General features: G+C 29.7%; 4 protein-coding genes across 15 annotated transcripts; 2 read left to right on the top strand and 2 right to left on the bottom strand.

The window, feature by feature from the left end:
• Positions 1-393: 393 nt before the first annotated feature.
• LOC122572098 (major facilitator superfamily domain-containing protein 8) lies at positions 394-4609 on the bottom strand. 2 transcript variants are annotated; one of them, XM_043736690.1, is made up of 11 exons: positions 3655-4609; positions 3302-3568; positions 2858-3023; positions 2630-2777; positions 2316-2559; positions 2148-2236; positions 1857-2076; positions 1676-1775; positions 1475-1609; positions 1298-1407; positions 394-1212 (listed from the first exon to the last, which is right to left on the bottom strand). In XM_043736690.1, exons 3-11 carry the CDS (start codon positions 2887-2889, stop codon positions 719-721), a joined length of 1572 nt encoding a protein of 523 aa, XP_043592625.1. In that variant the 5' UTR covers positions 2890-3023; positions 3302-3568; positions 3655-4609; the 3' UTR covers positions 394-718. The 2 variants fall into 2 exon arrangements, with proteins under 2 accessions (XP_043592625.1, XP_043592626.1); XM_043736691.1 differs by lacking the exon at positions 2858-3023 and having other exon boundaries at positions 3302-4609.
• Positions 4610-5655: 1046 nt separating this feature from the next.
• Positions 5656-11605, top strand: LOC122572096 (DNA (cytosine-5)-methyltransferase PliMCI-like). Its single transcript, XM_043736684.1, has 15 exons — positions 5656-6166; positions 6239-6809; positions 6904-7267; positions 7347-7673; positions 7749-7901; positions 7989-8448; positions 8518-9129; positions 9211-9537; positions 9608-9759; positions 9837-10171; positions 10240-10351; positions 10467-10616; positions 10704-10870; positions 10965-11205; positions 11269-11605. Exons 1-15 carry the CDS (start codon positions 6046-6048, stop codon positions 11500-11502), a joined length of 4326 nt encoding a protein of 1441 aa, XP_043592619.1. The 5' UTR covers positions 5656-6045; the 3' UTR covers positions 11503-11605.
• Positions 11606-12046: 441 nt separating this feature from the next.
• On the top strand, positions 12047-13147 carry LOC122572102 (calcium load-activated calcium channel). Of its 2 annotated transcripts, none has more exons than XM_043736695.1 (4): positions 12047-12258; positions 12350-12427; positions 12531-12850; positions 12927-13147. In XM_043736695.1, exons 1-4 carry the CDS (start codon positions 12198-12200, stop codon positions 13017-13019), a joined length of 552 nt encoding a protein of 183 aa, XP_043592630.1. In that variant the 5' UTR covers positions 12047-12197; the 3' UTR covers positions 13020-13147. The 2 variants fall into 2 exon arrangements, with proteins under 2 accessions (XP_043592630.1, XP_043592631.1); XM_043736696.1 differs by having other exon boundaries at positions 12135-12276.
• A 307-nt stretch (positions 13148-13454) lies between these two features.
• Positions 13455-26866, bottom strand: LOC122571919 (serine/threonine-protein phosphatase 1 regulatory subunit 10). 10 transcript variants are annotated; one of them, XM_043736249.1, is made up of 11 exons: positions 26752-26866; positions 26455-26635; positions 25472-25530; positions 25327-25392; positions 24450-24634; positions 22245-24130; positions 16849-17075; positions 16596-16752; positions 16171-16488; positions 15898-16057; positions 13455-15574 (listed from the first exon to the last, which is right to left on the bottom strand). In XM_043736249.1, exons 4-11 carry the CDS (start codon positions 25327-25329, stop codon positions 14734-14736), a joined length of 3777 nt encoding a protein of 1258 aa, XP_043592184.1. In that variant the 5' UTR covers positions 25330-25392; positions 25472-25530; positions 26455-26635; positions 26752-26866; the 3' UTR covers positions 13455-14733. The 10 variants fall into 10 exon arrangements, with proteins under 10 accessions (XP_043592184.1, XP_043592187.1, XP_043592182.1 ...); XM_043736252.1 differs by lacking the exon at positions 25472-25530 and having other exon boundaries at positions 24450-24596; XM_043736247.1 differs by lacking the exon at positions 25472-25530.
• Positions 26867-26940: the final 74 nt, after the last annotated feature.

Raw genomic sequence — 26940 nt, forward strand, 5'->3', positions numbered from 1 at the left:
TACTTCACTAACTACAATTATTTTAATGCAAAAATTTATAATTTTTTTTTTAATTTGTAACCTTATCCAGCTTTCTTCATTCATAATACTCACTAAGTTTATTCAACTGTAATATAAAACATCATTCAATTATTTATGGTAAGTACTTACAAATCCAGATTATTCTGTGAAAAACATTTGTAACTGTTAAATGTAATTGCACCCTCATTTTTATATAAATTAAGCTAAATATCAGTCTTTCTATGTTATTATGATAGGTATATTCATATAAATTTAAAAGCTATACACAATATTTTTGAACAAATTTTTTCCATAAAAAATATACTTGCGTGTGTATACTTGTATAATTTTCATGTATTGAATCATATCATAAAATCGTAATAAGTCTTGTAGAATTCTTTTTTTTTTTTATCATATTATATTATATATCATTTTCATTTTGTAATTTTACTTTATAAGATTGACTCTAAAACTGAACAAATTCATTACTTACATTATATTATTCTAAAAACTACACGACCCTGGTTATATTCTTCCATTGTTACCTACATATTTATGTATATAAAATATGTATTTTAAAAAACCTGTAAATATCCATAAAAAATATACTTGCATTTCGTAATATCATAATTGCATTTATATTAAACTCTTAATGGCAGCCATATGTTATGTATATAAGCTCGAAAAAAATAAAATCGAACTTAGAGTGTAGTACTCACTACACTTTATCACATCCCTCACTTTTGTTATTTTTATGTGAATCATTTGATCCTTGAGCATAATTAGATTTCAAGTGAACTAATGGAATTTCCGCGTCTTTTGATGGAATTGTTACTTTTGGCGGAACCAACCGTTCGTTTACAATTTGTAACCATATCATACATACTATCAATGTTAAACCAGTAACACTAAACGTATGATATGTCCCAAAACGAGTATAAATTACACTAACAAATATTGGACCTAACACACGAGAAGCACATCCAGCACCTGTCATAAATCCCATCCAAACTCCTTGAGGACGAGGTCCCAATACTTTACTGAAGATAGTTTGTATTAAAGTGACACCTAATGGATATCCTATAGTAGTGAATCCGTACCCAATGAAAAACTGTGTGACAGTAAGTTGTGGTGTATAGGTACACCATTCTTGAGTATGTGGACATCCTACGATGTCTATACCATCGGCATCTTTCGTAATGTTGTTAAATGCTATAAAATAAAATAATTTTAATGTCTCTAGATTTAAATATTATATACAATATAAATGAGATGCTCTGTTTATTTCTGTACATACGTCCGTAATCAGCAATTTTCGGAGGGTCTGGCCCCCATGGAATATATAAAATTCTTCCTATTACCATAAACAAAAATCCACCCCACAACATTACCTTACGTTCATTAAATCTGAAAATATTTAAGAAATAAATAAGGAGTCATTTTCTTGCAACATATCTCCACAAAAAGTTGATACCTTTTGCATAAAGGTTCGATCATAACAAATGTGATGCATGACATAATAGCCCCAATACTCATTAATAGACCCATATAATATAGAGATTCCGTTTTTGACCATGCAAATTGATCCATAGTTAAAGAAGTACCAAGTCTATAAAGAAATAAAAGAGTATAAAATATAACATAAAAAGATTTTATATTTTGAAATTGTGCTTACGTTTCAAGGAGGACAAAATTAAATACTAAAACAAAAAAAGCACATATTAATGTCACTGCTGCCAGAATGTCTGGTTTTATAGACTTCAGGGTTTCTTCTTCTGTAATTAATAGATGAATTTTTTAATAAAATATTAACATATCTATTTAATTAGAGTATTATTTAATTTAAATACATTTACCAGTTTGTTTTCCTTCATTTCTCATTGCTTCGCGAATAGCAATTCGATGTTCTGTGAAATTCCATGGAAGGAATAAAACAAAATTAAGGATTCCCATTATAACATTTATCCAACCAGTCATAGTATACATATTAATAGGTACATTTATAAAATATACGCCCTTTTCTCCAAGAGGTGTAACTGCAGCTTGCAAACCAGGACCTACTACAAATCCTAACACCTAACACATTTTAAAACAAGCTGTATATAAAATTCTATTAGCACATATGAGGAAATGTTAAATCACATTACCTGAGCTAGAGACACCATTGAAACAGCATGTGTTCTTTCTACAAATTTTGTAGCTGCTGAGAGATAAGATCGAGCTACTGCGATATTAGCTAAAAACATCATATTATATAAATAAATATCAACAATTCTTTTTTAACTGGTGATATTAAAATTAAATAAACTGCTAACCAGAACTAACTCCAACCAAGAATCTAGCGGCTATCATGTACATTTTTTGATCACCTGGTACAATCTCAAGGACACTATATAATCCTGATGCAAATGTAAATAGAGCTAATGTTGATAAAAGTGGAAGTCTTATAGATCCCCTTCTATCTCCCCACCATCCTACTAAAGGAGAGAATAACATTTGTCCCAAAGGATTTGCTGCAACTACATATCCCATGAACTCTTTACCAGCATCTTTATCCAACTACAACATTAATCCATAATAACATTTTACATATCAAAGTTTATCTTTATTATATCTTTATTATACTTACTTTATCAAGATATGGCCATACTCCTGTGAGTATAATACTGAATCCGAGCGACATAAGAAACATAGTAAAATAAATTGCATAGATACTTCTCCATCGCTCTTTTCTTTCATCAACAGTTTCCAACTCATCATCCACAGGAATAATATTTCTGCAAAAATAAAATATTAATATATTAATATATCAAAGTAATTAAATATTTCAGAATTTTAATGTACTTTTATATAATACCTTTTGTGAAGTAATTTCCTACACCACTCCATTAAAAGTCATATAAAATTTGCATAAAACAATGAAGCACACTCTCTTTTTACAATTATAAATTTAGTATAAATATAAATGTTAATTTCTCACAATCTTTTTAATGTTAGCTGACTTCAATAATAATGTTACAAACCTAAGAAATAATAATACATAAGTTTAAATATATATTTTATTGTTAAAGATAATACATATGTCCCCTCTCACATCATTAAACTTTTGTCAAAAACAAATAAATCACATTTATATCATTTATATTTATATTAGAAAATACTTGTTATAAAAAAAAAGCATTGTGACATTCTTTTCAAACATTCCAATTTCATCTTGTCGAAAAGGTATTTAAAAATATTTTATGGATATAAAATGATTTACGTTCTCAAAAATACATAAAGAACAAGAAATGTTACTTACTCTATTCAATGAATAACTGAACTACTAAATTATGCTTTTATTATCGCATTTTAAATGAACATTAACGATATATTAAAAATAAAAGATAGTATAACACAGGATTTTGCGCGTGCTACTTCCTTTTAAAAATTTGCGCACACGCATGTCACTTGAGAATATTACAAACAGGCTAAATTCATCACTGTAGGCTCAAAAAAAGTTTGTTCTACGTCATCGCAAGTGTTTGTCGAATTTATTCATGTCCTCTCTCATATACCAAACAATGTACTGGTACAACAAGTTAGATTAATGCATAGACGAACGCAAACGAACGCTCAATTGATTCACTTATTATTATAGATTGTGGAACATACGCTTTTCATTTACATATGAATATTAATCACTAATCACGTTTCGAAGCGACTACTTTCTAATTATCAACCTTTGCTTCAATTGCTAAAAATGGATAGTTAACTCGTGACATATCTACATGTCTCTCTTCTTTGTTTAATTACGTTTAATGATATCTGTCGAAGACAAAAAGAACACGTGTTTCAAACCTACTAATATAACAGCTGATTGTCTCATTTAATACATGTATACATATATGAACATGTAGTATATATATATGTATATATATATGTAAATTTATATTGCTACATAAGTGCTACATTCTTAGTTGTATAATATTTCATCTTCATCTTGTAAATATGTACCTGTTTGTATATACGTGTTATGCAAATATGTATTTTGTAGTTTTATTGCATTAGTCCTGCATTATCAGTATGTACGTTAGATGTTTTATCATTTTACAATAGAAAAATTGATGATTGGATAATTAAATTATTTATTGAATTAGATTATACATCATGAGAAGTTTCTAACAATTTGACATCTATCTCGTGACTTTTATGACAAATAACTTTTTAAATTATATCTCAAATAGGTTATTTTTTAAAAAGAAATAGTTCATTTCTACTTTTTTTTATTTCAATATTCATTGAAATCAGGTCATCATGATTATATGATGTCAAATTTAATTTCAGTCCATCAAAGACAGCATTTAAATTAAAAAGTAAAATTTAATATAAAAGTGCGCAGTATATGTAATTGTAATAAAATATTCATTTGGTTCAACTATAAACTACCTAATTTTATTTTGGATTATTTTAAGCAACATGCATCAAATTAGTTTCTCCTAACAATTAAATTGTACAATAATTAATAAAAATTATATTACAATGTAAAAAAAAGTACTAATGTTTTTATGAAGAAATTATGTACACACTTATATTATTTATATTATTAAACTTATATCGTTATATCACTGTAAACAACTATGTGCTTAAATATTTTATTATTCAATAAATGATTACAGTCAGTTGTAGAAATTTATAAAACAGATATTTGCGGGATAAATAATTTATAACTTCAATAATCATGATCTGTGATAAGGTTTATAGCGATGATTAGAATAATGTCTACTACGATATCGATATCTTTCATCCCTATCATTGTTATAACTCTTATTTCTAGGATACCAGGGGTCAACAATGGGAGGCTTTTTTAATTCCATATTTTTAATTTTCATAAATTCTGTATCTTTCTCAGTGTATCGATCTTTAAATTCCTCTTCACATTCTTCTAAAAATTTATTTTGTTCATCAGTTAGGTTTTTTTCTCCCATAGTATCTCTTTTTGTTTATGTATTTTTGATAACAACAATAGTATATAGCTGTAAAATAATTAAACAGTTTTAAAATATACAAAAATGTCAATATTAAAAAATATTAACCAAAAATATTATCATAATTTTGAAAATAAAAGTAAATTTGATTTATCTAAAATTCTTCGTTGCTTGATAGACATCTATAAATAGCTTACAATATAATAATACGCAAATTTTTTTGTTCTGTTTATGCAACGGAAATACTAATTTGTTTTCAATATATCTTTTTAAATTTTCTATGTTGCGCAATTCTATATATTTATTATTATTATTACCTTTATTATGATTATTTAATTTAAAACTTTGACTGTGTACTCGTCACTTCGCACAAATTCAAAACTCCAAGATCTAATGTAGTTTTATAGGTTATATTTATATTTACAGACAGAAATTACAATTTTACATCGATCATATCATCTGTGAAACACGATGCTTTTATAAATAACATTTATATTTTTTAGTAAATATAATTATTTCTAAAATTTGAGTATATTTGCTATTTTTACGTATAAAATAAATATATTGAATTATATAATTAACCAATCATGTTTCAAAATATAAGGTGGCTTTTAAATAAGTAAAGGATAATATTTGAATTAACAATTTATTCGAACTAAATGTAAAGTATGAATATTAAAACATATTAATAAATATAATGAAACATAAGATAAATTTGTAGATTACAGAAATAAATAATAAATACATAAAACAAAAGAAAATAAAGGGTTTCTATGTATATACATATCAATATGGCATCAAACATGGTATTCTCATGTGAACTAGGTTTAAAAGATTTTGGCGGTACAACCGTCAGCGTTGTGTCCTAACTTACAGTTATATGTATGCTATTCAGCTGAATTTTGTAGTACACTATACATTGAAAGGACGAGAAAACGTGTTCATTTGTAATTATTTTTTAAGGTATAAATACATTCCTAGCGCATTTATTTGGACATAAATATAAGAAGTTCGTATTTTTTTTAAGAGAAATAACTTCTGTAGAAAAACTCAATAAAAATAATCGATTTTATACAATATGATATCCGCTATTATACCAAAGGCAGAAAGTTACGAGGTAGAGAAACAAATACAGGATGAAAATAATGGGGGAGAAATACCCTTAAATAGTCGAGTTATCGAAGAAAATAAGGGCACAGGTAAGAAATAAAAATAATTTACATACTTCGTAGTTTAAACATTAAGGGTTAAATTTAATTTATATTTATCAGTGACTGACGCTATGATACTTCAAGAAAATAGTAACGATAGGAAAAAACTACGTAGTGGGAAGTATATTAATATAGATCGCACATCTGATTTGAATAAAATTAATGCAGATGTGACTAAACATCCATCACCACAACAAAGGTCCCAGTCAAAAAAATCTGTTAAAAGAAAAAGTAATGGAAGTGAAGAGTTAGAAGCAAAATCTCCTATGTTAATACAAAAAGAAGAAATAATATGTGATAGTAACACTGATTTGGTAGTAAAGCAAAAACAATCAGATTCAAGTGATGAACCTGAGAATATCCTAAAGAAAACTAAAACTGGGAATAACGATACAACGAATACAGAAGAATCCAAAATATTGCCCCAGAAACCTGTCAATGTACATCAAAAATGTGATTATTGTTGTCAAAAGTTAACAAGCATAGATATAAAAATATATCCAGGGCATCCTAATGGTGCAGTAGAAGAAATGATTGCATTAACAGATCCTAGATTATCTTTATTCACAGGAGAAGAAGCTATGGTTCATGAAAGTGATGAAAGGCCACAAAATAAATTGACTCACTTCTGGTAGACATTCCTTATAATAGAAAAATTATATAAATCTATTTTCTCTTAATTAAATTTCATTTTATGTATGTTGTCTTTTTTTTTCTTTTTATAGTGTATATGATAAAAATGGTCATTTGTGTTCTTTTGATACTGGTCTAATTGAAAAGAATGTGGTGCTTTATTTTTCTGGTTATATGAAACCTATTTATGAAGAAAACTCATGTCCAGAAGGAGGTGTGCCTACAAAAGACATGGGACCAATAAATGAATGGTGGGTGTCAGGATTTGATGGTGGTGAATTGGCACTTGTGGGATTTACCACAGCATTTGCAGAATATATACTGATGGAACCTGCTGAAGCATATACACCATTTATGGATTCTGTAAAAGAAAAAATTTACATGAGCAAAATAGTTATAGAGTTTTTATTAGATGAAATAAATCCTACATATGAAGATTTATTAAATAAACTGCAGGTAAAATTTTTTTCACTTTTTTTAACATAAGATATTTCACATTTTGATGTATTAACTTTTATCAAAACATATTTTTTAGACGATAGTTCCACCAAAAGGATTGGCTAGATTTACAGAAGATTCTTTGTTACGGTATGCACAATTCATTTGTGATCAAGTTATTTCTTTTGATGCATCAGCAGGACCAGAGGATCCTTTATTAATTACAAGCCCGTGTATGCGTGCATTAGTAACTCTTGCTGGTGTAACATTAAATAAGAGGATTGCGCTACGCAGAACGCAATCTAGAGATCCAAAAAATAAAAAAGTCACTTGGACGAAAGCTACAACTACAAAATTAGTCAATAATATGTTTGAAACATTTTTCTCTGATCAAATAGCTACAAATAATGACAAAGAAGTATCGGTATGTAATCAAGATTCTTATAATAAATGTTATATATATATATATATATATACTATGTATAATATATTATTATAGGGACCTAAAAGACATAGGTGTGGGGTATGTGAAACTTGCCAGCAGCCAGATTGTGGAATTTGTACAGCTTGTAAAGATATGATTAAATTTGGTGGATCTGGAAGAAGTAAGCAAGCTTGCAACAGAAGAAGATGTCCAAATATGGCTATACAGGTAAGATATTTTAATAATAAATGGCATTAATATAGAACATTTTCTTTTGTAAAATATACGTATTAAATACCTATTAATTAATTGTAGGAAGCAGATGATTCAGATCAAGAAGATGACGATTTTAATGATACATTAGTAGAAAATGTAAAGATTACTCAAAAAATGATTTTGAAAGAATTTAAACACGTAGAGAAAGAAATTACATGGGTGGGAGAGCCAATCATAGACGATGGACGAAGAACATTTTATAACTCTGTCATAGTTGTTGATGAAGAAATAAAAGGAAATGATTGTGTTTTAATTGAATCAAACGATCCTACTGTACCATTACAAATAGCTAAAGTCATTTATATGTGGGAAGATAAAAATGGTGCAAAACTATGTCATGCTAACTGGTTCAGAAGAGGTAGTGACACTGTACTTGGTGAAACATCAGATCCTTTAGAATTGTTTTTACTTGATGAATGTGACAATGTTCCATTCACTTCAGTTAAATCCAAAGCTACTGTCATTTATAAAACTTGTCCAAAAAATTGGAATGAATTAGGTATTTATATTACCTACTCTCAAGGAATATATAATGATAAACTTTAGACATTAGTTGATTATATTTCAGGAAATGTATTGCCAGAAGATGAAATACAAAATAAAGATGGGAAGACATTCTTTTATCAAAAAAAATATACTCCAGAAACAGCTCGTTTTGAGGATTGTGCTTCAGATCCCGAATGTCCACGGAAAGAAATCAGTCATCGTTTTTGTCCTGCCTGTGTGCGTTTTACTACATTGCAATGTTATTACACACCAAAAGTCTTTAATAGGGAAGAAGAGAAGAGCAGCAAGGAAGTGACATACAGTATGGCAAAATATAAGGGCGAAGAATTTAGAGTTGGTTCTACTGTATTTTTAATGCCAACGGCTATAAAGTATAAATTTACATCGACGTATCATATTTCTCCCAAAGTAAAAAAAGGGAAAGTAGATGAAGATATGTATCCCGAATATTATCGCAAATCATCAGACCATGTGAAAGGATCTAATTATGATACACCAGAACCATTTCATATTGGATACATAAATTCAATCTATGCAACCACTAATAATAAATTAGTTGCATCATCTGATATATGGATTAAAATAAATAAGTTATATCGACCAGAAAACACACACAAAGGACTCACATTAATGCAACAAGTTGATCTCAATATGGTATATTGGAGTGAAGAAGGTAAAATATTCTTTAAAAAATTCAGAAATTATATAAGTTAATATAAATCAATTAACATATCTTTTAACTAAAAAATTTCAGTTTGTGATGTTAAATTTTCGGATGTAGCCGGAAAATGTTATCTGGCATATTCAGAAAATTTAGATCAGTCTGTAGAAGAATGGACTGCTGCCGGTCCAAATCGTTTTTATTTTTCTCAAGCATATAACGCCTTAGAAAAGACGTTTGTTGATCCACCATACTATGCTATGAATATTGGAAAATCTGTGATTGGGAAAGGGAAAGGAAAAGCAAAGTGCAAAAGTAAAAAATTAGAGAATAGTGATAAGAAAATAGTTGATAAACCTATAGATTATTGTAAGGTGATAAGAAAGTTAAAGACGTTAGATGTTTTTGCTGGCTGTGGTGGTTAGTATAACCCTTAAAATTTAATTGCGTGAGGTACTGAAAATTTCCTAAAATTGAAATTGCGTTATAGGATTATCTGAAGGATTACGGCAAGCTGGTATTGTTGATAACCAATGGGCAATTGAAAGAGACGAACCAGCTGCATGTGCATATCGACTCAATAATCCTAATACAACAGTATTTTGTGAAGATTGCAATGTACTTTTATGGAAAGTTATGAAAGTAAGTTTAGCTAACAATGCAAAATTATAAAAAAAATACGATATATATAATATAAAATATATTTCTATCTTTTGTAGGGTGATCTTTGCGATAATAATGGACAACGTTTACCTCAGAAAGGGGAAGTAGAATTATTATGTGGTGGTCCACCTTGCCAAGGTTTTAGTGGCATGAATCGTTTTAATTCACGGCAATATTCGTTATTTAAAAATTCTTTAGTTGTATCGTGTTTGTCTTATTGCGATTACTATAGACCAAAATTCTTTATTATGGAAAATGTTAGAAACTTTGTATCTTTTAAAAGAAGTATGGTACTCAAATTAACGTTAAGGTGCCTTGTACGAATGGGTTACCAATGTACATTTGGTATTCTGCAAGCTGGAAACTACGGTATTCCGCAAACAAGAAGAAGGTATATAACATTTAAATTATATCGATTAATTGTTTTGGCATATATATTTTTTATTCATTTGTTTCTAGATTAATAATATTAGCTGCTGCACCTGGAGAAGTACTTCCAAAATACCCTGAACCAACCCATGTATTTAGCAAACGGGCTTGCCAACTAAGCGTCATTGTTGATAATAAAAAAGTAATTGATTTAATTAATTAAATTTATGTAGACATTAATACTAATTTGTCTACCTAGTATATTTATTAATACATTTGCATAAGTTCGATAACATATTTTATGTCTTTGTTAATAGTATTCATCAAATTGTGACTGGATAGAGTCAGCACCATATAGAACGATTAGTGTTCGTGATGCAATGTCTGATTTACCTAATATCCGAAATGGGTGGAATACGGAAGAAATGGCTTATAGCGATGAGCCAATATCCCACTTTCAAAGAAAAGTAAACAAAATAACAGTAACTGCTAATATAGCATTATTAATATTAACATAACTTTTCTTATATAATTTTCCTTATGTTTGTTTACAGGTAAGACCTAAAGAACCAGATGCAATATTGAGAGACCATATTTGCAAAGATATGGCTCCACTAGTTGAAGCGCGCATAGCACATATTCCGACTGCGAGTGGATCTGATTGGCGAGATTTGCCAAATATTGCAGTGCGTTTAAGTGATGGAACATACTCAAAAAAACTGTAAATAACTTTTATTTATAATTTTTTAGATATTAGAACAGAATGATTAATTTAAAGAATAAATAACTTATTCTTTCTTTGTTATATATTGCAGAGAATATCTGTATCATGATAAGAAAGCAGGTAAGAGTTCTACTGGAGCACATCGTGGCGTATGTAGTTGTTGCGCGGGCAAGATGTGTGACCCAATGGCTAGACAGTATAATACTTTGATCCCGTGGTGTTTACCTCATACTGGAAGACGTCATAATCATTGGGCGGGCTTATATGGTAGATTAGAATGGGATGGATTTTTCGGTACTACTATCACTAATCCTGAACCTATGGGCAAACAGGTACGTATTATGTTACTTTTAAAATTTTATTCACAAATATTTAATTCTATCGTTTATGCATAGGGCCGTGTCCTACATCCGGAACAAACCAGAGTTGTCAGTGTAAGAGAGTGTGCTAGATCACAAGGTTTCCCGGACTCTTTTCGCTTTTACGGAAATATACTTGATAAACATCGTCAAATTGGTAACGCAGTTCCACCACCATTGGGTGCTGCTTTGGGTTTCGAAATTAGAAAATGCTTAGAAGATGATGATGCCGATCATATAGAAAAGAAGATGGAAGATTTTCAAGATTGATAAGAATATTATAAATATAATCTTTATAAAAATTAATAATAGCATACTAAGTTACAAATTTTTTTTTATCTATATAAATTTATACGCATGTGTTCAGTAAAAATATGTGGATGTTTTTACTAGTTACATAACCAAAAGTATTGTGATGCATATTTGTTATGCAATATTAGTCGTAAAAAATATAACGTTTATTTCTATATACGAAATAATTTCCGAGAATAGATAGCAGTATTTTAAGTTAAGTTATCAAAATAGTTTTCAATATATTTAAGACTTTGTATGTATTAAAAACCATTTTATATAGAAAACATTTGTGATTTTATTACGTCATATGTATATATTGTATCTTTTCAGTTATATGTTAAAATTATTGTTTATCAATATAATTTTAGTAATTACAAATAAAGTTTAAGTAATGCAAAAAATATTTATTATAAAATAAAAGTTTTATAACAAAAAAATTTGTCCGTAATCTTTAAGCTTATATAAATTATTTTTATACCAGTAACAAATATTTCTTTTTAAATTTTCATAGCAAACACAAATGCACGTATAGTAAAAGATGATGAAGATTAGTTTCTCTCCCATTCACAACTGTTCAAGTTTGAGAATAGGCATGGTGTTTTCAATGTACACATTGTATATCCGAATAGCTTAAACGTTTAAATAGTATTTCACGAGTTCTTTCTTTTATCATGTGGGCTGATACTATTTTAATCGTATTTATTAGTATTTGTACAGCTTTATTAGGAGAAGGTAATGCCATTTTTTAAGGTATTGTTTTAAGTTTAAGGTTATATTTATTTCTATATTATACTTCCTCGGTTAATTTTGATATTATTGGTAGGTTTAACATGGTTGATGGTTTATAGAACAGAAAAATACCAAAAATTAAAAGCTGAAGTAGAAAAACAAAGTAAAAAACGTAAGTTTTTAATCATGATTATATATGAAGGAACACTGATTATTTAAACATGCACATAATTTTAATAAATTAAATCTTTATCTTTAAATTAAATTCATTTTAGTGGAAAAAAGAAAAGAAGCACATGGGGATTCGTTAGATAAACAACAAAAAAAGAAGATTGAACGGGAAGAAGAAAGATTAAAAAACAATAACAGGGATTTGTCTCTTGTAAAAATGAAATCAATGTTTGCAATTGGATTTGCATTCACAGCTCTCCTAAGTATGTTTAACAGCATTTTTGATGGCAGAGTTGTGGCAAGGTTGCCTTTTGTACCCATTAGTTGGATACAAGGTTTATCACATAGAAACCTTCCAGGAGATGACTATACAGAATGTTCATTTATTTTTTTATATATATTGTGCACCATGAGTATTAGACAGGTAAATTCATACATTTCATGTTTGATATGATTTTGTTATTATTAACTTTATTTACAAGAAGTACTGTTGGTTGCAGAATATTCAAAAAATGCTTGGATTTGCACCCTCTAGAACTGCAAGTAAACAGAGTGGAAGTATTTTTGGTCCACCACCTCAACAATTTAAATGAACTTAAATCAATATTATATTGTAAATTCAATATTTTATGATTCATTATGTAATTATTATTTAAATTTTGATACCATACATGGTAAATATTTAAATGTTTATGAATGACCAATATATAATAAACATAAATCTAATGTATATGTTATATTTGTTAAGTATATTTAATTACATATATAATGAATATATATTCAATACTGATGCTTCTTTTTTAATTAAATTTTATATGATACATTATATCAATGAACATTATAAAATTATTAACATTTTAGACAAATATATAAAATTAACGAAATAGACAATTATAAACATAAACGATGTTTTGATGTAACAGTAAAAAGGTAAATTAGAAATATTTAAAAATAAATGGAGAAAATAATATATACATGTTATAAAAATGTTATAAAGGAAGTCTTTCAATTTAATAATGCAGCATATTTTAGAAAATAGGTATGACTCATGTATTCCATCAAGCAGCTTTTATACAACAATCAATGTTATATACAAACATAACGATCAATCATATACAAAAAGTAACCACTACCTTTAATTCATAAAAAATATTTAATACAATAATAGTATATCAGTGATCTATTTCATGGAGTACATGACCAAATTTATAAGTGAAAATGTACTCTATGAATATTAGACCTCTTTGAATTTAACTACTTTAAATCATACGTACACATTTTTACTAAAAATTGTTGCTTTTTAATATTATTACATACCATTTAAGCCTAAAACAGTCTCTTGTTATTAGAACTAGCGACACTTTATACAAAATGATACAATTATGATATTTACAATCAATCTACATATACGATTAAATGTAAGATATCTTCATTTAATAAAAAGTTATTTAAACCGTTATTTGAACTTTTGGTGTTATAATGTTCCGTGGTATATTACGTTTAATTCGTTTTAATAGCAGTTTAATTACATATATTCATTAGTAGAAAGCGATTAAACACCCAACTGGCAATCGTGAAAGACAAATGCTTCTCAAATTGGAATCTGCACTTCCTGCTTACTAGCGTCATACTTTGAAATCACTATTTGTCATGCCAATAAGATTAAAACTCGCAAAATCCCATTTCTTTGATTATACCAATCATTCTTTCGGCAGTGGCTATCTGTAAACCGTGAACGTAAAGGGAAGACATAATCGAGAGTTCATTTTACATAACGTGTCCCAATTTTCATTATATTCTGAAAATAGACCAATAAAAATAGTTCTGACGTATTTTCAGAGATTTTTAAAAACTCCTATTCAAAATCATAATAAAAATTGATGTATAGGAACCTCTTGCTGTCCAGCAGCTGATGAACCTATTGTTCTCTTTTTTATTGCCATTTTAAATTTAAAATGACAGTTTCCATACTTGAAATTCTGTGAGAATAATTTACGAAAAATAAATTTATCACGTATTCTTTCTATAATATTTATCTTTAGCATAATATGACGCAAATAAATCGAAAATTATCGAATATCATTTAAATCCTGTGAAAATATAACTATAAATATTATGTGCTTAATTCTTTGTATCGTTAATAAAAAATTGCACATTATTATTCATCCTTGTAGCTAACGTGAGCCGGCATCTAATATGATTTAAAAATTTCAGGATCGTTCAGTTTCATTGATTCATTTCAAATAGAATGAACATTTATATCGTGCTACTGCAGAAATTTCAAATAAATAATTATATTAATTTCTTTCAAAATGGTGGACAGTTCACTCCGGGATGTAGATATTGGCATTTGTCACCGACACGACAATAACCGTTTTTTGAAAATTGTCTGCATACGGGTGGTTGTTTCCCGTTTCCCCTCCATCCGCCACCGCCGCCCCTCCATCCGCCTCTTCCTGGCGGCCCCCCACCACCTCTATACCAACCAGGTCCAGGAACGCCTCTACCTCTACCATGTATTGGACCAGCGCCTCTAGGACCTTGAAAGTTAGGTCCAGGGCCGTATAAAGGACCAGGAGGGCCTTGGAAGTTGTTTGGATTCATATTATTGAATCCCATATCTTCTGGGCCCATCATACCATAACCTTCTTGTTGTTGATTATACATAGGTGGTGGCCCCATCATTCCAGGTGGTACCATTGGACCACCTTCCATACCTGGTGGAAATGCATTTGGCATATTTCCCATTGGATTCATTCCCATTCCATCAGGTACAACGACTTTTCCATCTCCAGTTCTCCAGCCGCCTCCTCCTCCAGCAGTCAACGGACCTCCTATTTCGGGACCCATTGGACCCATATGAGAAGGTGCCATCATTTGTTGAGACATTTGTGGCATTGGACCCATTGAAGTTTGAGGGCCCATAGGTGCCATTACTGGCTGTTGATTATGTGGATATGTAGGATAATGGAAATTTGAAACTGCCGGTGTTTGAGGTTGCAACTGAGGTTTTGGCTCTGGCCAAGGCAGGGACGTGAAATCTTTCTCGCTTTCCTTATTTCCCGTAAGATCATCCAAAGGAATGATTTTAGGCTCACTATATACATGATGTCGTTCTTCATCGGGTTCTGCCGCAGAGTCCGGAATCCTAAAATTAATATATATATATATATATATACACATAAAATAAAATGCTTTTCTAGCAATTGAATTATAACAAAATATTTTTTAAACAAATATATTTTGTAGAACTCGTATCAGTGAGTACAGTTTATATGTTAAACTGTCCAATGGTTCGATGTTCCTATGCTTTTAATATAGCATGCGTATCATTTTTGCACGAATATGTAAATTATTAATAATCGTGTATTTTAACATGCAGTACTGAATTCTATTTTAATAAATGAAACTTTATTTTGATAAATAAACTTTATTATAATAAGAAAACAATCGATTAAAATATACACATACATGCTTCGGTTGAAGTATAGTGCTTGTAAAATTCCTTTCTCTCTGGCATATTGAATATCTTTTTCTCTACTGTCTTTCCCAGGCTCTACTAAAGGTGGCGGTAAATCAATTGGAATCAAAGGCTTCCATCTTGTTCTTTCTTCCATTAAGTCTTCATTACCTACAAGATTAGTTTATATCAATCATTTATTAAATTGTTAAAATAGTTCTTTGATGTTTAAAATAATAAGGATATTATTGTTAGCAACAAAAGGTTATATTTTTACCACTTACTCAATTTTCTGGCCATTTGGAATGCTTCTCTTTCATTTTGTTTTTCCATTTGTTTCATATCGGTAAACGTTTTTGTAACGTTTACCCTTTCTGTTTCATCCAACTCGAAATAACGCACCGATTCTAGATCTGTTTTCCATTTTAATGTTTTCTTCGGCCCTTTGCGTTTTTGAAGCAATAAAACGCTTCTCAGACCATCAACGTATCGTATTTCTGGATAAGAACCGATATTTTCCTTTTTCATCGATTCAGATAGGGAAGATGTGTCTTCCGGAGAATCGGATGTCTTCTCTTCCACATCATCATCCGGTGTTGGTGCTAAAAAGCAACAGAATATTTTCCAATGTTCTTTTTTTTAAGCAATATATTTATATATAATTATATAATTATAAACAGATATCGGTAAATAAAAGTAAAGTACTTACTGCTACTTCTAGCGTCATCATCAACATCCGATTTGAATATCCTGTTTTCTTTCTGATCGTCCAGCATCTCTTCTTTATCTTTCTTCACATCTTCATCTGAATTCTCCCTCTCCTTTTGTTCTTTATCTTCATCTGTCTCTAACGTATCTTGATAAAACTATAAAATAAATATTTTTATGTGTAATAAATGTATAAATAAACAAAGAATGTACTAAAATTTCTATCGGCGATGAAATTTCGTAATTATGTATACCTTAAAGTTAGGCTTGACAACTACGGGTGATTTTTCATCGGCACTTGGTGGTGAGGTGGGTGGAGGTGTAACATCACGATTATCATTACTGGCAGTTTCTTGTTTCTTAGCTTCTGTGGGACCATCCTTCGTGATAGATGTTCTTCGCTTCCTCTTCCTTGGTTCTTTACTCTTCGTCGACGCGGTTAAAGCATCCATAAACATATCGCTTTCTTGTAAAACCATTGCTATAAATAAGAAAAATAACAAATATTTATACATAAAATAAAATGCAAGAATATGAATCAAAACATATTACTTTGAATTGGGAGAAAGATTTAACACTGTCTTAATAATTACACGTATTAAAACATTTGCGTTAAATGACTGATTTACAAAAATCATAACTTTGAATTAGACTAAAAATTATAATAAAATATTTTGTTAAGTAACTCTAGGAACTACGCCGCGGAAAGAAAACATTTATAATGTTGCTCTTCACCAGCTCGAATTAATGATAATGATCTTATAGAGATTAAAAATATTTCCATGATAAAATCCTATAGAGCAAACATTAGTTTTATTCGATTGTACAAAATTTTATCACATATAGTCAGCATCAACCTGCAAAGAAAAAGAATGTATATCGCACGAAGACAGAAATTAAATTTATTCCTTGGTAGAGCTGAAACCAGATAACGTTCTAACAAATATTGGGTGAAGAAGGAATGAGAAAGACATCCGTAATGAATCTGCAACAAAAATACAATTATTGCCTTTTAATAATACCAAATATTTTATTTTAAAAACATGTTAGAAATCATTGCGATTTATTAGTAAAGAGAATTTTTTATAAAAATGTTATATGTACAATGGGACAATTTCGCATTTAATGTTGAGAAAAGAAATAAAATTTTATTATGCATTTATAAATATAACTATAAAAAGTATTTACATCATTACATGTTTTCTAAGACAGATGGATCAATAAATTTATCAATCGATCATGATCAATTAGATTTGATCCACTGGATTATTTTATTTATTCGAAATTTCAAATGAAATTTAAAACGTAGATTAAATGCGTGCATATTAGAACCAATATCGAGCATTTCAACGTTGTAAAAGTGCAAAGAATTAGAAAAGTAAACGTTAATTTAGGTGAAGCTTTTTATATAATATAGATATAAGATTATATTTTTTGCTATTAAGATATAAAACCTTTTTCTTTAGTATTAATTAAATACTAATTGAAAATCTTTTAAGTAAACAAGATATTTTATTTAAATTAAAATTTTGTCATTTTTACGTTATAATAGATGCGTTTGATTTAGTATCTTTTGATAATGTTATATGGAAGATAATATATTAATTATTGTGTCAAATACAGTTTGTTCATAAATGCATTTCAATAACGCACAAAAAACGAAGACTTTGTACATACGTTTAGCATTTAATACAATATGTCTTGAATTTTGTAAAAATTGATAATTATTCATTAGATGATACCTAACTGCTGTAAAAAATACGAATTTTGTTCAAAAATTGCTTGCTATCAGACTGTGTTCATATATAGTAAATTAATGTCGAATTCAATAAATATACAATCACAACAAAAGTCGTTATAGATGTAGGAAGAAAATATAAGATATATCAAATCGATAAGTCGCATTGATAAACATATCAATATTTTTGGAATGTATTCGATAAAAGTGATAATAGTAAACTGGGGAATAATATGCGGGTTTTAATTATACGGCTCCAATTTTATTTCCATAAACCTTTGATTTATCCTCAAGAGTCGTTTACTTCGTTTTAAAATGTTTCAAATCGTAATAGTACTCTTAACGTATTATCTTATACGTAACAATCAAGACGCATTTTTTTTGTTAACATTTCGTTTCATTTGTAAAAAAGATCTTTACGATCGAATGTGTACGAGTACACATTAATATATTGACTAAAATTATTATTAAACTTTTGCGCATGTATCAACAGCGATAGTTTTCTATTCCTTGTGCAAATGCCTAAATAGATTAAAATCTATTATTATTAATTATATAATTTTCATCTTCTTTACATAAGGGACTTTGTTTTATATAAAAGTGAATATATAATCATTAACGATATGCAATCACAGATAAAATATTTATAACAGTATAATTGTAATTACAAATAACAACTTAAACCTGAGCAAACTATAAACAAAAGATAATTAAACATTAAAATTAGTGCAACTATTTTCTTTGTATCTTATGTTTCATGAAAGGCATAAAAATTATTATAAATAAAAAAACAACTTTTTTTTCTTTAAGGTAATGCCTCGTATATTATAAATTGTAAGAATGTGTATATCTCTTTTAGAACGAACAAAAACGATTATTCTCGAAGTAAAAGAGCGTTTCTGATAAGCAGAAGATGAACTAATTTGATAATATTAGTCTAAATAATGTGTAACTACTGTAAATTTTATTTTTCTATTCCATCGCTTTTTCAAATTCAAATATAAGTGAGGTAAATACCACATGACAAGCATTGTCCACGAATGGCGCGGACCTAAATACGTTGAATGGTTAATATATTATGTGAGCGTAATGCAACTACTACGAGAGACAGAATCTGACCCCATACACGAGTGTCGACATAAAGACTATCGCAAAAACATCAGCCTCGGTATTCCGTCGAGCACACCACGAAGTGCGCTGTTGCGCAACTCCGTCGTTAACTCCCACCTATCCTCCTTTACGCGTCTTATTCAAATGATTTCCAAATGCTATCTTTTCCATGGTCATCTAAATTATTAAATTTTTTAATGCATCAATATCATATAAAATTTTTTGCTTTTTTCTTTTAAATGAATGACTAGATAAGGAATTAATTGTGCTCTGTTTTATTTTAAACTTTTAAGAAGAAAAACTCGAGTAAAGATATTCTTGCAAACTAAAGCGAACTATTCTTATTTAGGAAAGTTCAGGTATACAAAGATACACCATCTCGAAATTACTTTTTAACTCAATAAAAACTATATTATTTAAAAGAATATAGTAAGCTCGAGAGAATAATACTTTAAGAAAATAACAATTTCCTTCAATTAATGACGAGCACAACATGATCATTCTCGTTTCGTTTTTCCTGTCTTCTTCTTTATATTTTTTTCTCGTTCCAGTAATGTTTTTCACTCGATTGTTAATCCGCGACTACTGGCAAGGAAGAAGACTTCTTCGCCATGTCGACGTTGTCATTGCAACTAGACGATTATCTGTCGTAAGAAGAGGCCCGCTGATCCTAAGGGGCGGCTTGCTCGAAGACGTCGAGTCGATATGCAGCGTCGTATTTCATGCATTTTCGAAAGTGCTTTCGTTCCACGAAATTCTGCATTCTTTTTTTTGACAAACTTTCTTCAAACGTCGTGCCATATTTTTCTCGCTTTTTCATCTACTCGTTCATACATACTATTACTCTCGCTCCCTCTCTCACTTTCGTTCACGCGTTCTTTTTCTCTTTCTCTCGCGCTCTCTTTTATTCTTTCTCACTTTCATAAGGATATCTTGGGACTATGCGCCCGCAAATTTCAATTCTCTCTGATGAACGCACGAACGTATTCGAATCATTCTGCAAATCCACTGTGAACTAAACAATGATACAAAATTGAAAAATAACATATCGCTTACAAGAATTTGTTCCCTTGTGCAGTGACACTCAAAATGGTATTATCATGTTAAGTATTATATAATAATTTTAATATAACTATTCAAACAATACAAATATGTGCAAGAGGAATTACTAAATAAAAATATGATTTCGCTACGAATAAGGTTAAATGTTATAATTTCGTAAGAACGAACTCACAATTGATCAAAAATTAGCAACGACTAATTTTTTAAGCGTTACATCTTTATTATTATTATTGTCTAGAAATTCAGTGTATAACACCATTTTGAGAGTCCTGATTTTACTTGCACTTTAGATATGTGCGATTAGTCACCGAGAGGATGGAAATCTGGATGGGCTCACGGTATGAGTGTTTGCTTTATCAAGCATTCAGTGAGCAAGATGTATAGCAGAAACCCAAGAGTTAAATATTTCCAGATTTCTGATCAATTTATTTAAATGCTTAATAGGGTGTACATGTACAAGGGAAGAAGTATGGACAGACAAGAGTTGGTTTGTTTCCTTACCTAGGTAGATTAGTAATATCCATAGTGACTTCTATCGGTGTATCGTTCGTCGGAGAACGGTAAAACACACATCCGAGAAATTATATCGATATAAAACACACCTTTTTTCTTTTATCCGAATAATTTTTAGAAGAAACTGCACGATTACTTTTGATGTATTAGTTATCAATAAATATTCGACTCTAGTTTTTACTAAATGGCACTAGTTATCAAACATTTCAACCGTACGATTTAATTAATACTTTATCGAAGATTACCTGCTGAATCTTCTTAATATAGGAAATAAATCGATGCTGAAAGAGCCGATCCTAATGTTCTTCATTCTTCTAATGTGACGTTAATTATAGAGGCAAGCACGAGAAATCCGCTCGATCCACTTCCACGTGGGTCAATCGATACAGGTTTTCTTTTACCTTCTATAATATTCTAATAACTTTAGGAAAATAGCGTAGGGTTCTAATAAATATTATAAACTAAAATATAATATGCCTGAAAGAAACTGCAAATTAATGAGATAGACAAGAAATCTATGCAAATTTTGTCCAATTCAGTAAAACGTTAACGTTCGCACAATACGTAAAGTATAATAGAAGTATATAATTTGCTCGTGTTTCTCCTGGACCCAACCACCTGCAAACTCAATATTAAGAAGTTAGTAATAGCACATACAATAGAAGAAACTAGTGTTCAAAGACCAGTTAAAGTTAATAAAGTTAGTAGTTTTCTTTTCCTAATTTGCAATGCTTTTTATATCAAAAAATTCATCATAGAATTAATACTACAATCTTTAACTGAAATCATTTTATTATATTTGATATTATTTTTTATATCATTTTATATTTTAAAAATTAAAGAAATTAAAAAACAAGAATAATATATAACAAAGCAAATTGAACCAACTTATCACATATAACACATATAATCCTAGACTGAAACTTAATATAATATCAAATATAATCTCATCTCAATTCTAGATTATTTTTATTAAAATACATTTGATAACTGTTAGAATTCATTAAAGAAAAGAGATATATTTATGTTTATTATATATTTAACATATAATATCATCAATTTCTTTTTTCTAGTCTTTGAACATTAGAATTTTATAAAAATTTAAGACAGTGTGTACCTTTCTCCCTAAAGAATCAAAATTATATTTGTTGAAAAAAATATATATACATATTTGTGTGCAAAAAGAAATTTTTAAATATATTATTTGAGACACTGTATAATACTTACGTTTTGGTTTAGGTGGTATTAATTTGATGCCTCCCTTCTTTTCTTCACTTGGGGGTGTAGTTGGTGAATCCAATGATAACTTTGCTCGTTTATCTGTTGATGGAATAGCTTCTCTAAGTGGAGATGGCCTTTTCAAGGCAGGTAATTTCTGTGGTATGACCTTTTTGTCAATGACAGGTGGTTTCTTTGCTGACCTTGGTGGTGGTGGTTTTACTTCTTCTTCCAAACCTGTTGATCTGAATTTAGAGTTAAATGTTTTCACAGTCTTCGGCCGTGTTGTGGAATCTTGAGAATTTTTTCTGCTTTCAATGGAAATAGAAATATTCTTCTTCTCTGGCATTACAACAGCTTTCTTTGAATCAGTCTTATTTTCTTTAGAATTATCTCGAGAGTCTGTTGATGACTTCCTTACAACTACATCCCCAGATTTTTCTTCTTCCAACTTCTTTTTGGGTATTTTTCCGAATTTTGAACTCAGTGCCTGCCCTTGAACCTTTTCTAATGTTGCTTTGTCCTTTTCTGCCTGATCCTTCTTCTGCTTTTCCTTTTCTCGCTCTTTATCAGATTTACTCTTACTAGAACTATGTTTACTGGATGAATTGGATGAGTGATGTTTTTCCTTGTCCTTGGAAGACTTATCCTTGGAACTAGAACTTTTTGAACTACTACTGCTAGAACTAGAGCGATGACTACTAGATTTGTAAGATATGGAACTAGAACGATGTGAACTGGAACTTGAGGTATGTTTAGAAGAACTTTTGGAGGATGAAGATGAGCTATGGTGATTCTTCTTATCTGAACTACTAGACTTTTTCTCATCTTTCTTAGAAGAGTCCCGATTTTCTTTATTACTAGATTTACTACTTTCACTATTACTATTGTCTTTAAGGTCTTTAATGTCTTTGCTTTCTTTACTTTTAACAACATCCACATCAGGGCTATCTGTGGAATCTACTACAGTTTGTTTCACTTCACTTGAAACTTGGTCTAATTTTTCAGATTGTGCAATGTCCTTTTCACAATCTTGACCACTGACTACACGATCACTAAGTTCTGCAGATACTACTTCCTCGGGAGTTTGTTTCACAGGAAGAACATCTTCCACAACATCTCCATTAACCTCTACATTTGTACTATTCGTATTTAAAACACTATTAATATTTGTAGCATCTGTCTCCACTTTTGTAAGGATCTGTTTGCCTTCACGAATTGTAATTTTATACACAGGAACTGGAGATTGTGAAGATGCAGATACCACAACAAAAGCTGGCTTTTTTGATTGCTGGGTTGACAATTGTTGTTGTATTTGCATTTGCTGCGGTTTACTAACAACTTGCAATTGTAATGGTTGCACAGTTGTCCTCTCCTGGACCTGTTGCTGGTCTTGTGATTGTTGTTGTTGCTGCTGCTGTTGTTGTTGCTGATGAATGTGGGATACTGCAATAGTTGATGTGGAATTTGGAATAAATTGCAAATCTTGCACTTGAACTGTTGCATTTTCTGTACCATCCGAGACTTGTTGGATACCACAATGAATAGAATACTGTTGTGTTGATTGAGGTACCAAAGTTTGCCCTAAAACTCCAGTAGTTTGTGCTGGAATAGTCATGATTTGTGCTGGCACAGAATTTGGTGCAGCTTCCCCTTTCACTATTTTTAACCACTGCTCAACCAATCGACTAGCTAATACTCTAACACCTTGATGGCTACCTTCTTTTGATAGACCTTTTATTAATTTAGGGCAATTGTTGCTTTTCAATCTTTCTATATCTACTGGGCATAACAACAAAAGTTCTAAGAGTTCTTGAATTAAAGCCCAATTTTTCGCAAGAATCCCATCTGTAAGCCACATATGAATGAGATTCCATCCTCCAGCCCCCATAAATCTAAATAAAGAAAATAATAAATTGATCAAATTATTAACTATTCTATTATAAATTCATTATGCTTTAAAAATATGTTAAAAAGATATCTTATGGGACTCACATCAGTGAGTACAGTTCATTAGCAAAACTGTCCAATGGTTCTGAGTTCCTAATTTTTTATTCTAGCATACATTTTGTAGTTTACACGATTATACAAATTATAAGTATTCGTGCACGTCAGTATGCAATTTACATAATTTTACTTTACATATAAATATTTAATTACTTATTTTACAAAAAATACTCTATATATGATTTAATGAAAAAAGTTTGTACTTACTGACTAAGTAAATCAGTATTTGTAGTTTTTAATATTTGTATGTAAATGCATTTTGAAACAAGTTTCTTTGAGAACTTTGTCATTAAATTAGCCAACCGATGAACTTCTTCTTTACTTTTAATACCTCCAGTTGGCCCCAATAAGACACTAAGACATTTCAATAAAGATAGAGGATCTATACGTGGCTGAAAAAGCACATGTAAAATATTACAAATTTTTACTTTTTGTGAGGTTATGTATAATAATATAGAAAAATTGAATCTCTATCAATCAAATTGAAATTAGTCCATCATTGATTGACTTAACAAAATGTAATAGTCTGTTATATCATTCAAAAAAATTGTAATCAACTGGTATTTATATAATTGTATATTCAAGTATTATTAGTGTTTTTTCAAATTTAACCTTTACTGAAAAAACATTTTTAAAGACATATATCACATTGCACTTGAATAATTGCCTTCGCTATAATAATGATAAATTGTACGTTACAGAAAAATGTAACTAGAATCATAAATAGAATAAGAATTTAAATATCAAATAAGATAACATCACATAGAGTCGTCGCGCATAAGAGAAAAACACGAAGATCATTTACTTTGCTCATTCTGCTACTCAATATATAAGTATTACTAATACGTATTAAATTAGTTTTAAAAAAACTCTCATTAAACTACATGAGCGTTCGTATTGTACGATCATTAAAAGTTAGCGAAACCAAAAATAGGATATGAGGTCATATGAGCGAAGGTTATTGATCTTACAGCTTTCCCCTACCATTACATCTTGTCGTAATTTGTCGTATATGGCGCCCTCTTTCAAAAAATTTACGAAGAAAAGGGAAAGTAACTGGATTTCAATAAATAATTTGACTTACCATTTTGATGATATTCTTGATGATTTAACGCATATTGAAGTACAAACATAGGATCATGACGTAAATCTGTAATGAAACACAAAGATATTCGGTTTTTTTCATGGATACAAGTAATGTACTTTTTCAAGGATAAGCATACACGTACACCGCCATATTGTTGAATCTTTTTCACGCACGTAACATACAGCTAACAGATCTTTCTATCTACGAATACGAAATTATTTTGTCAAAGATTATTACCTATGTCTAAATATATCTCCACCAATAATTATTCGCAAAATATAATATTCCTAATTTGCTTTTCTACCCTCTCATTGTCTTTTCATTTCTATAGGAATCATCTGTATCACGAAATCGCAAATACCAATTAAAAGGATTTTTATATCAAATCTTTTCTATTTCAATTATGGTTTCAATATTTATATTCATTTCCTAATAAGAGGTAACTTGAAATACAGAAATTAAGCAACAGAAGCTACAAATAGGAAAACTATTAATCTAAGATGTAAGCTTCTTAGTCAACGGCGATCACTCGATGGTCAACTGGCGAGTCTTCTCCTGCGCAATACCTTCGCGCATGTCCCACCCAAGATGGTTACACAACCAACCAATCACGCACGCGTTTTGAATTTTCTTTCTCGTCAACCAATAACCGAAGCAACCCCACCCCTTTCACTTGACATCACCGAGCAACTGCTATTTATAGCACACCATGATTGTCCATTTGTGCTACATTAAAAATTTACCAAAATTGTTTCTTTTTTAGGATTATGCAATCACTAACACTTTTAATAATACTTTAAATAATATCCAATTATCACTTGCTCATGTTCAAAATATAGTAGATAGCTTGCATGCAATTTCTATTGTAAAAAAACAGGCAATCCCAAGAAAACCTCAACTGTATCACTAATACATTATTTCTTTTCACCTTATTTTAGCCTTAAATACCTTCGTATTATTCTCTTCTATCTTTTATTATACCCTCTATGAAATATATGTAAAATTATATAGTAGTAATTTGATAATGAATAATAGTAACTAATGAACAGACAGTCGTTCTCAATCAGAAATTGTAGAAAAAATATGTATACTTCGGCTTTTTTGAACGACAGAAAAGCCACTCACATTTGATAAATAATTAAATCCTTTTTATGGAAAATATATGTTCACAGGTGTGTATATGAAATTTAACATTTCCTATACACAAAAACGATGTGGCCCTACGCTCTGATGAAAATAGGCTACGCATCAGCAAATGTTACAAGATAGTCCAAAATCTGTAGATATCTTCTTGATGATCTGCCATCTGCAATCAAACATTGTTTAAACTTTATTTTTATTACCTTAATGTCGGTTTTCTTGTAATATCTTGTTGAACGATTCCAAAAAATTTACTCTTAACTGAAGTAAAATTATTCTCACCTAACTACGTAGAAGCTGCCGTTACTCCCAAAACGGAAATGCTGTATTTTTTGTAAGCAAGTCAAGTATAAGCCTATTTCATTTACCAAAATTTATTGATTACTCACATTTAAATATTAAATATGAAAAATATATAATTTAATTAAAGTTGGAATATAAATTAAATATACAGATCTCATAAAGCATTCA

The sequence above is a fragment of the Bombus pyrosoma genome, linkage group LG10 (assembly GCF_014825855.1).
Source record: "Bombus pyrosoma isolate SC7728 linkage group LG10, ASM1482585v1, whole genome shotgun sequence".
Taxonomy (NCBI): Eukaryota; Metazoa; Arthropoda; class Insecta; order Hymenoptera; family Apidae; genus Bombus; species Bombus pyrosoma.

Coding starts and splice junctions, on each gene's coding strand:
- LOC122572098 (XM_043736690.1), bottom strand. CDS start 2,889: ATGGAGTGGTGTAGGAAATTACTTCACAAAAG. Junction 2,560..2,629: donor TATGGCCATATCTTGATAAA/GTAAGTATAATA, acceptor TTAATGTTGTAG/TTGGATAAAGATGCTGGTAA. Junction 2,237..2,315: donor CTTGGTTGGAGTTAGTTCTG/GTTAGCAGTTTA, acceptor TGATGTTTTTAG/CTAATATCGCAGTAGCTCGA.
- LOC122572096 (XM_043736684.1), top strand. CDS start 6,046: ATGATATCCGCTATTATACCAAAGGCAGAAAGTTACGAGGTAGAGAAA. Junction 9,538..9,607: donor TGTTTTTGCTGGCTGTGGTG/GTTAGTATAACC, acceptor ATTGCGTTATAG/GATTATCTGAAGGATTACGG. Junction 10,172..10,239: donor ATTCCGCAAACAAGAAGAAG/GTATATAACATT, acceptor ATTTGTTTCTAG/ATTAATAATATTAGCTGCTG.
- LOC122572102 (XM_043736695.1), top strand. CDS start 12,198: ATGTGGGCTGATACTATTTTAATCGTATTTATTAGTATTTGTACAGCT. Junction 12,259..12,349: donor TACAGCTTTATTAGGAGAAG/GTAATGCCATTT, acceptor TATTATTGGTAG/GTTTAACATGGTTGATGGTT. Junction 12,428..12,530: donor AGAAAAACAAAGTAAAAAAC/GTAAGTTTTTAA, acceptor AATTCATTTTAG/TGGAAAAAAGAAAAGAAGCA.
- LOC122571919 (XM_043736247.1), bottom strand. Junction 16,489..16,595: donor TGATGACGCTAGAAGTAGCA/GTAAGTACTTTA, acceptor GTTGCTTTTTAG/CACCAACACCGGATGATGAT. Junction 16,058..16,170: donor CCAAATGGCCAGAAAATTGA/GTAAGTGGTAAA, acceptor CTAATCTTGTAG/GTAATGAAGACTTAATGGAA.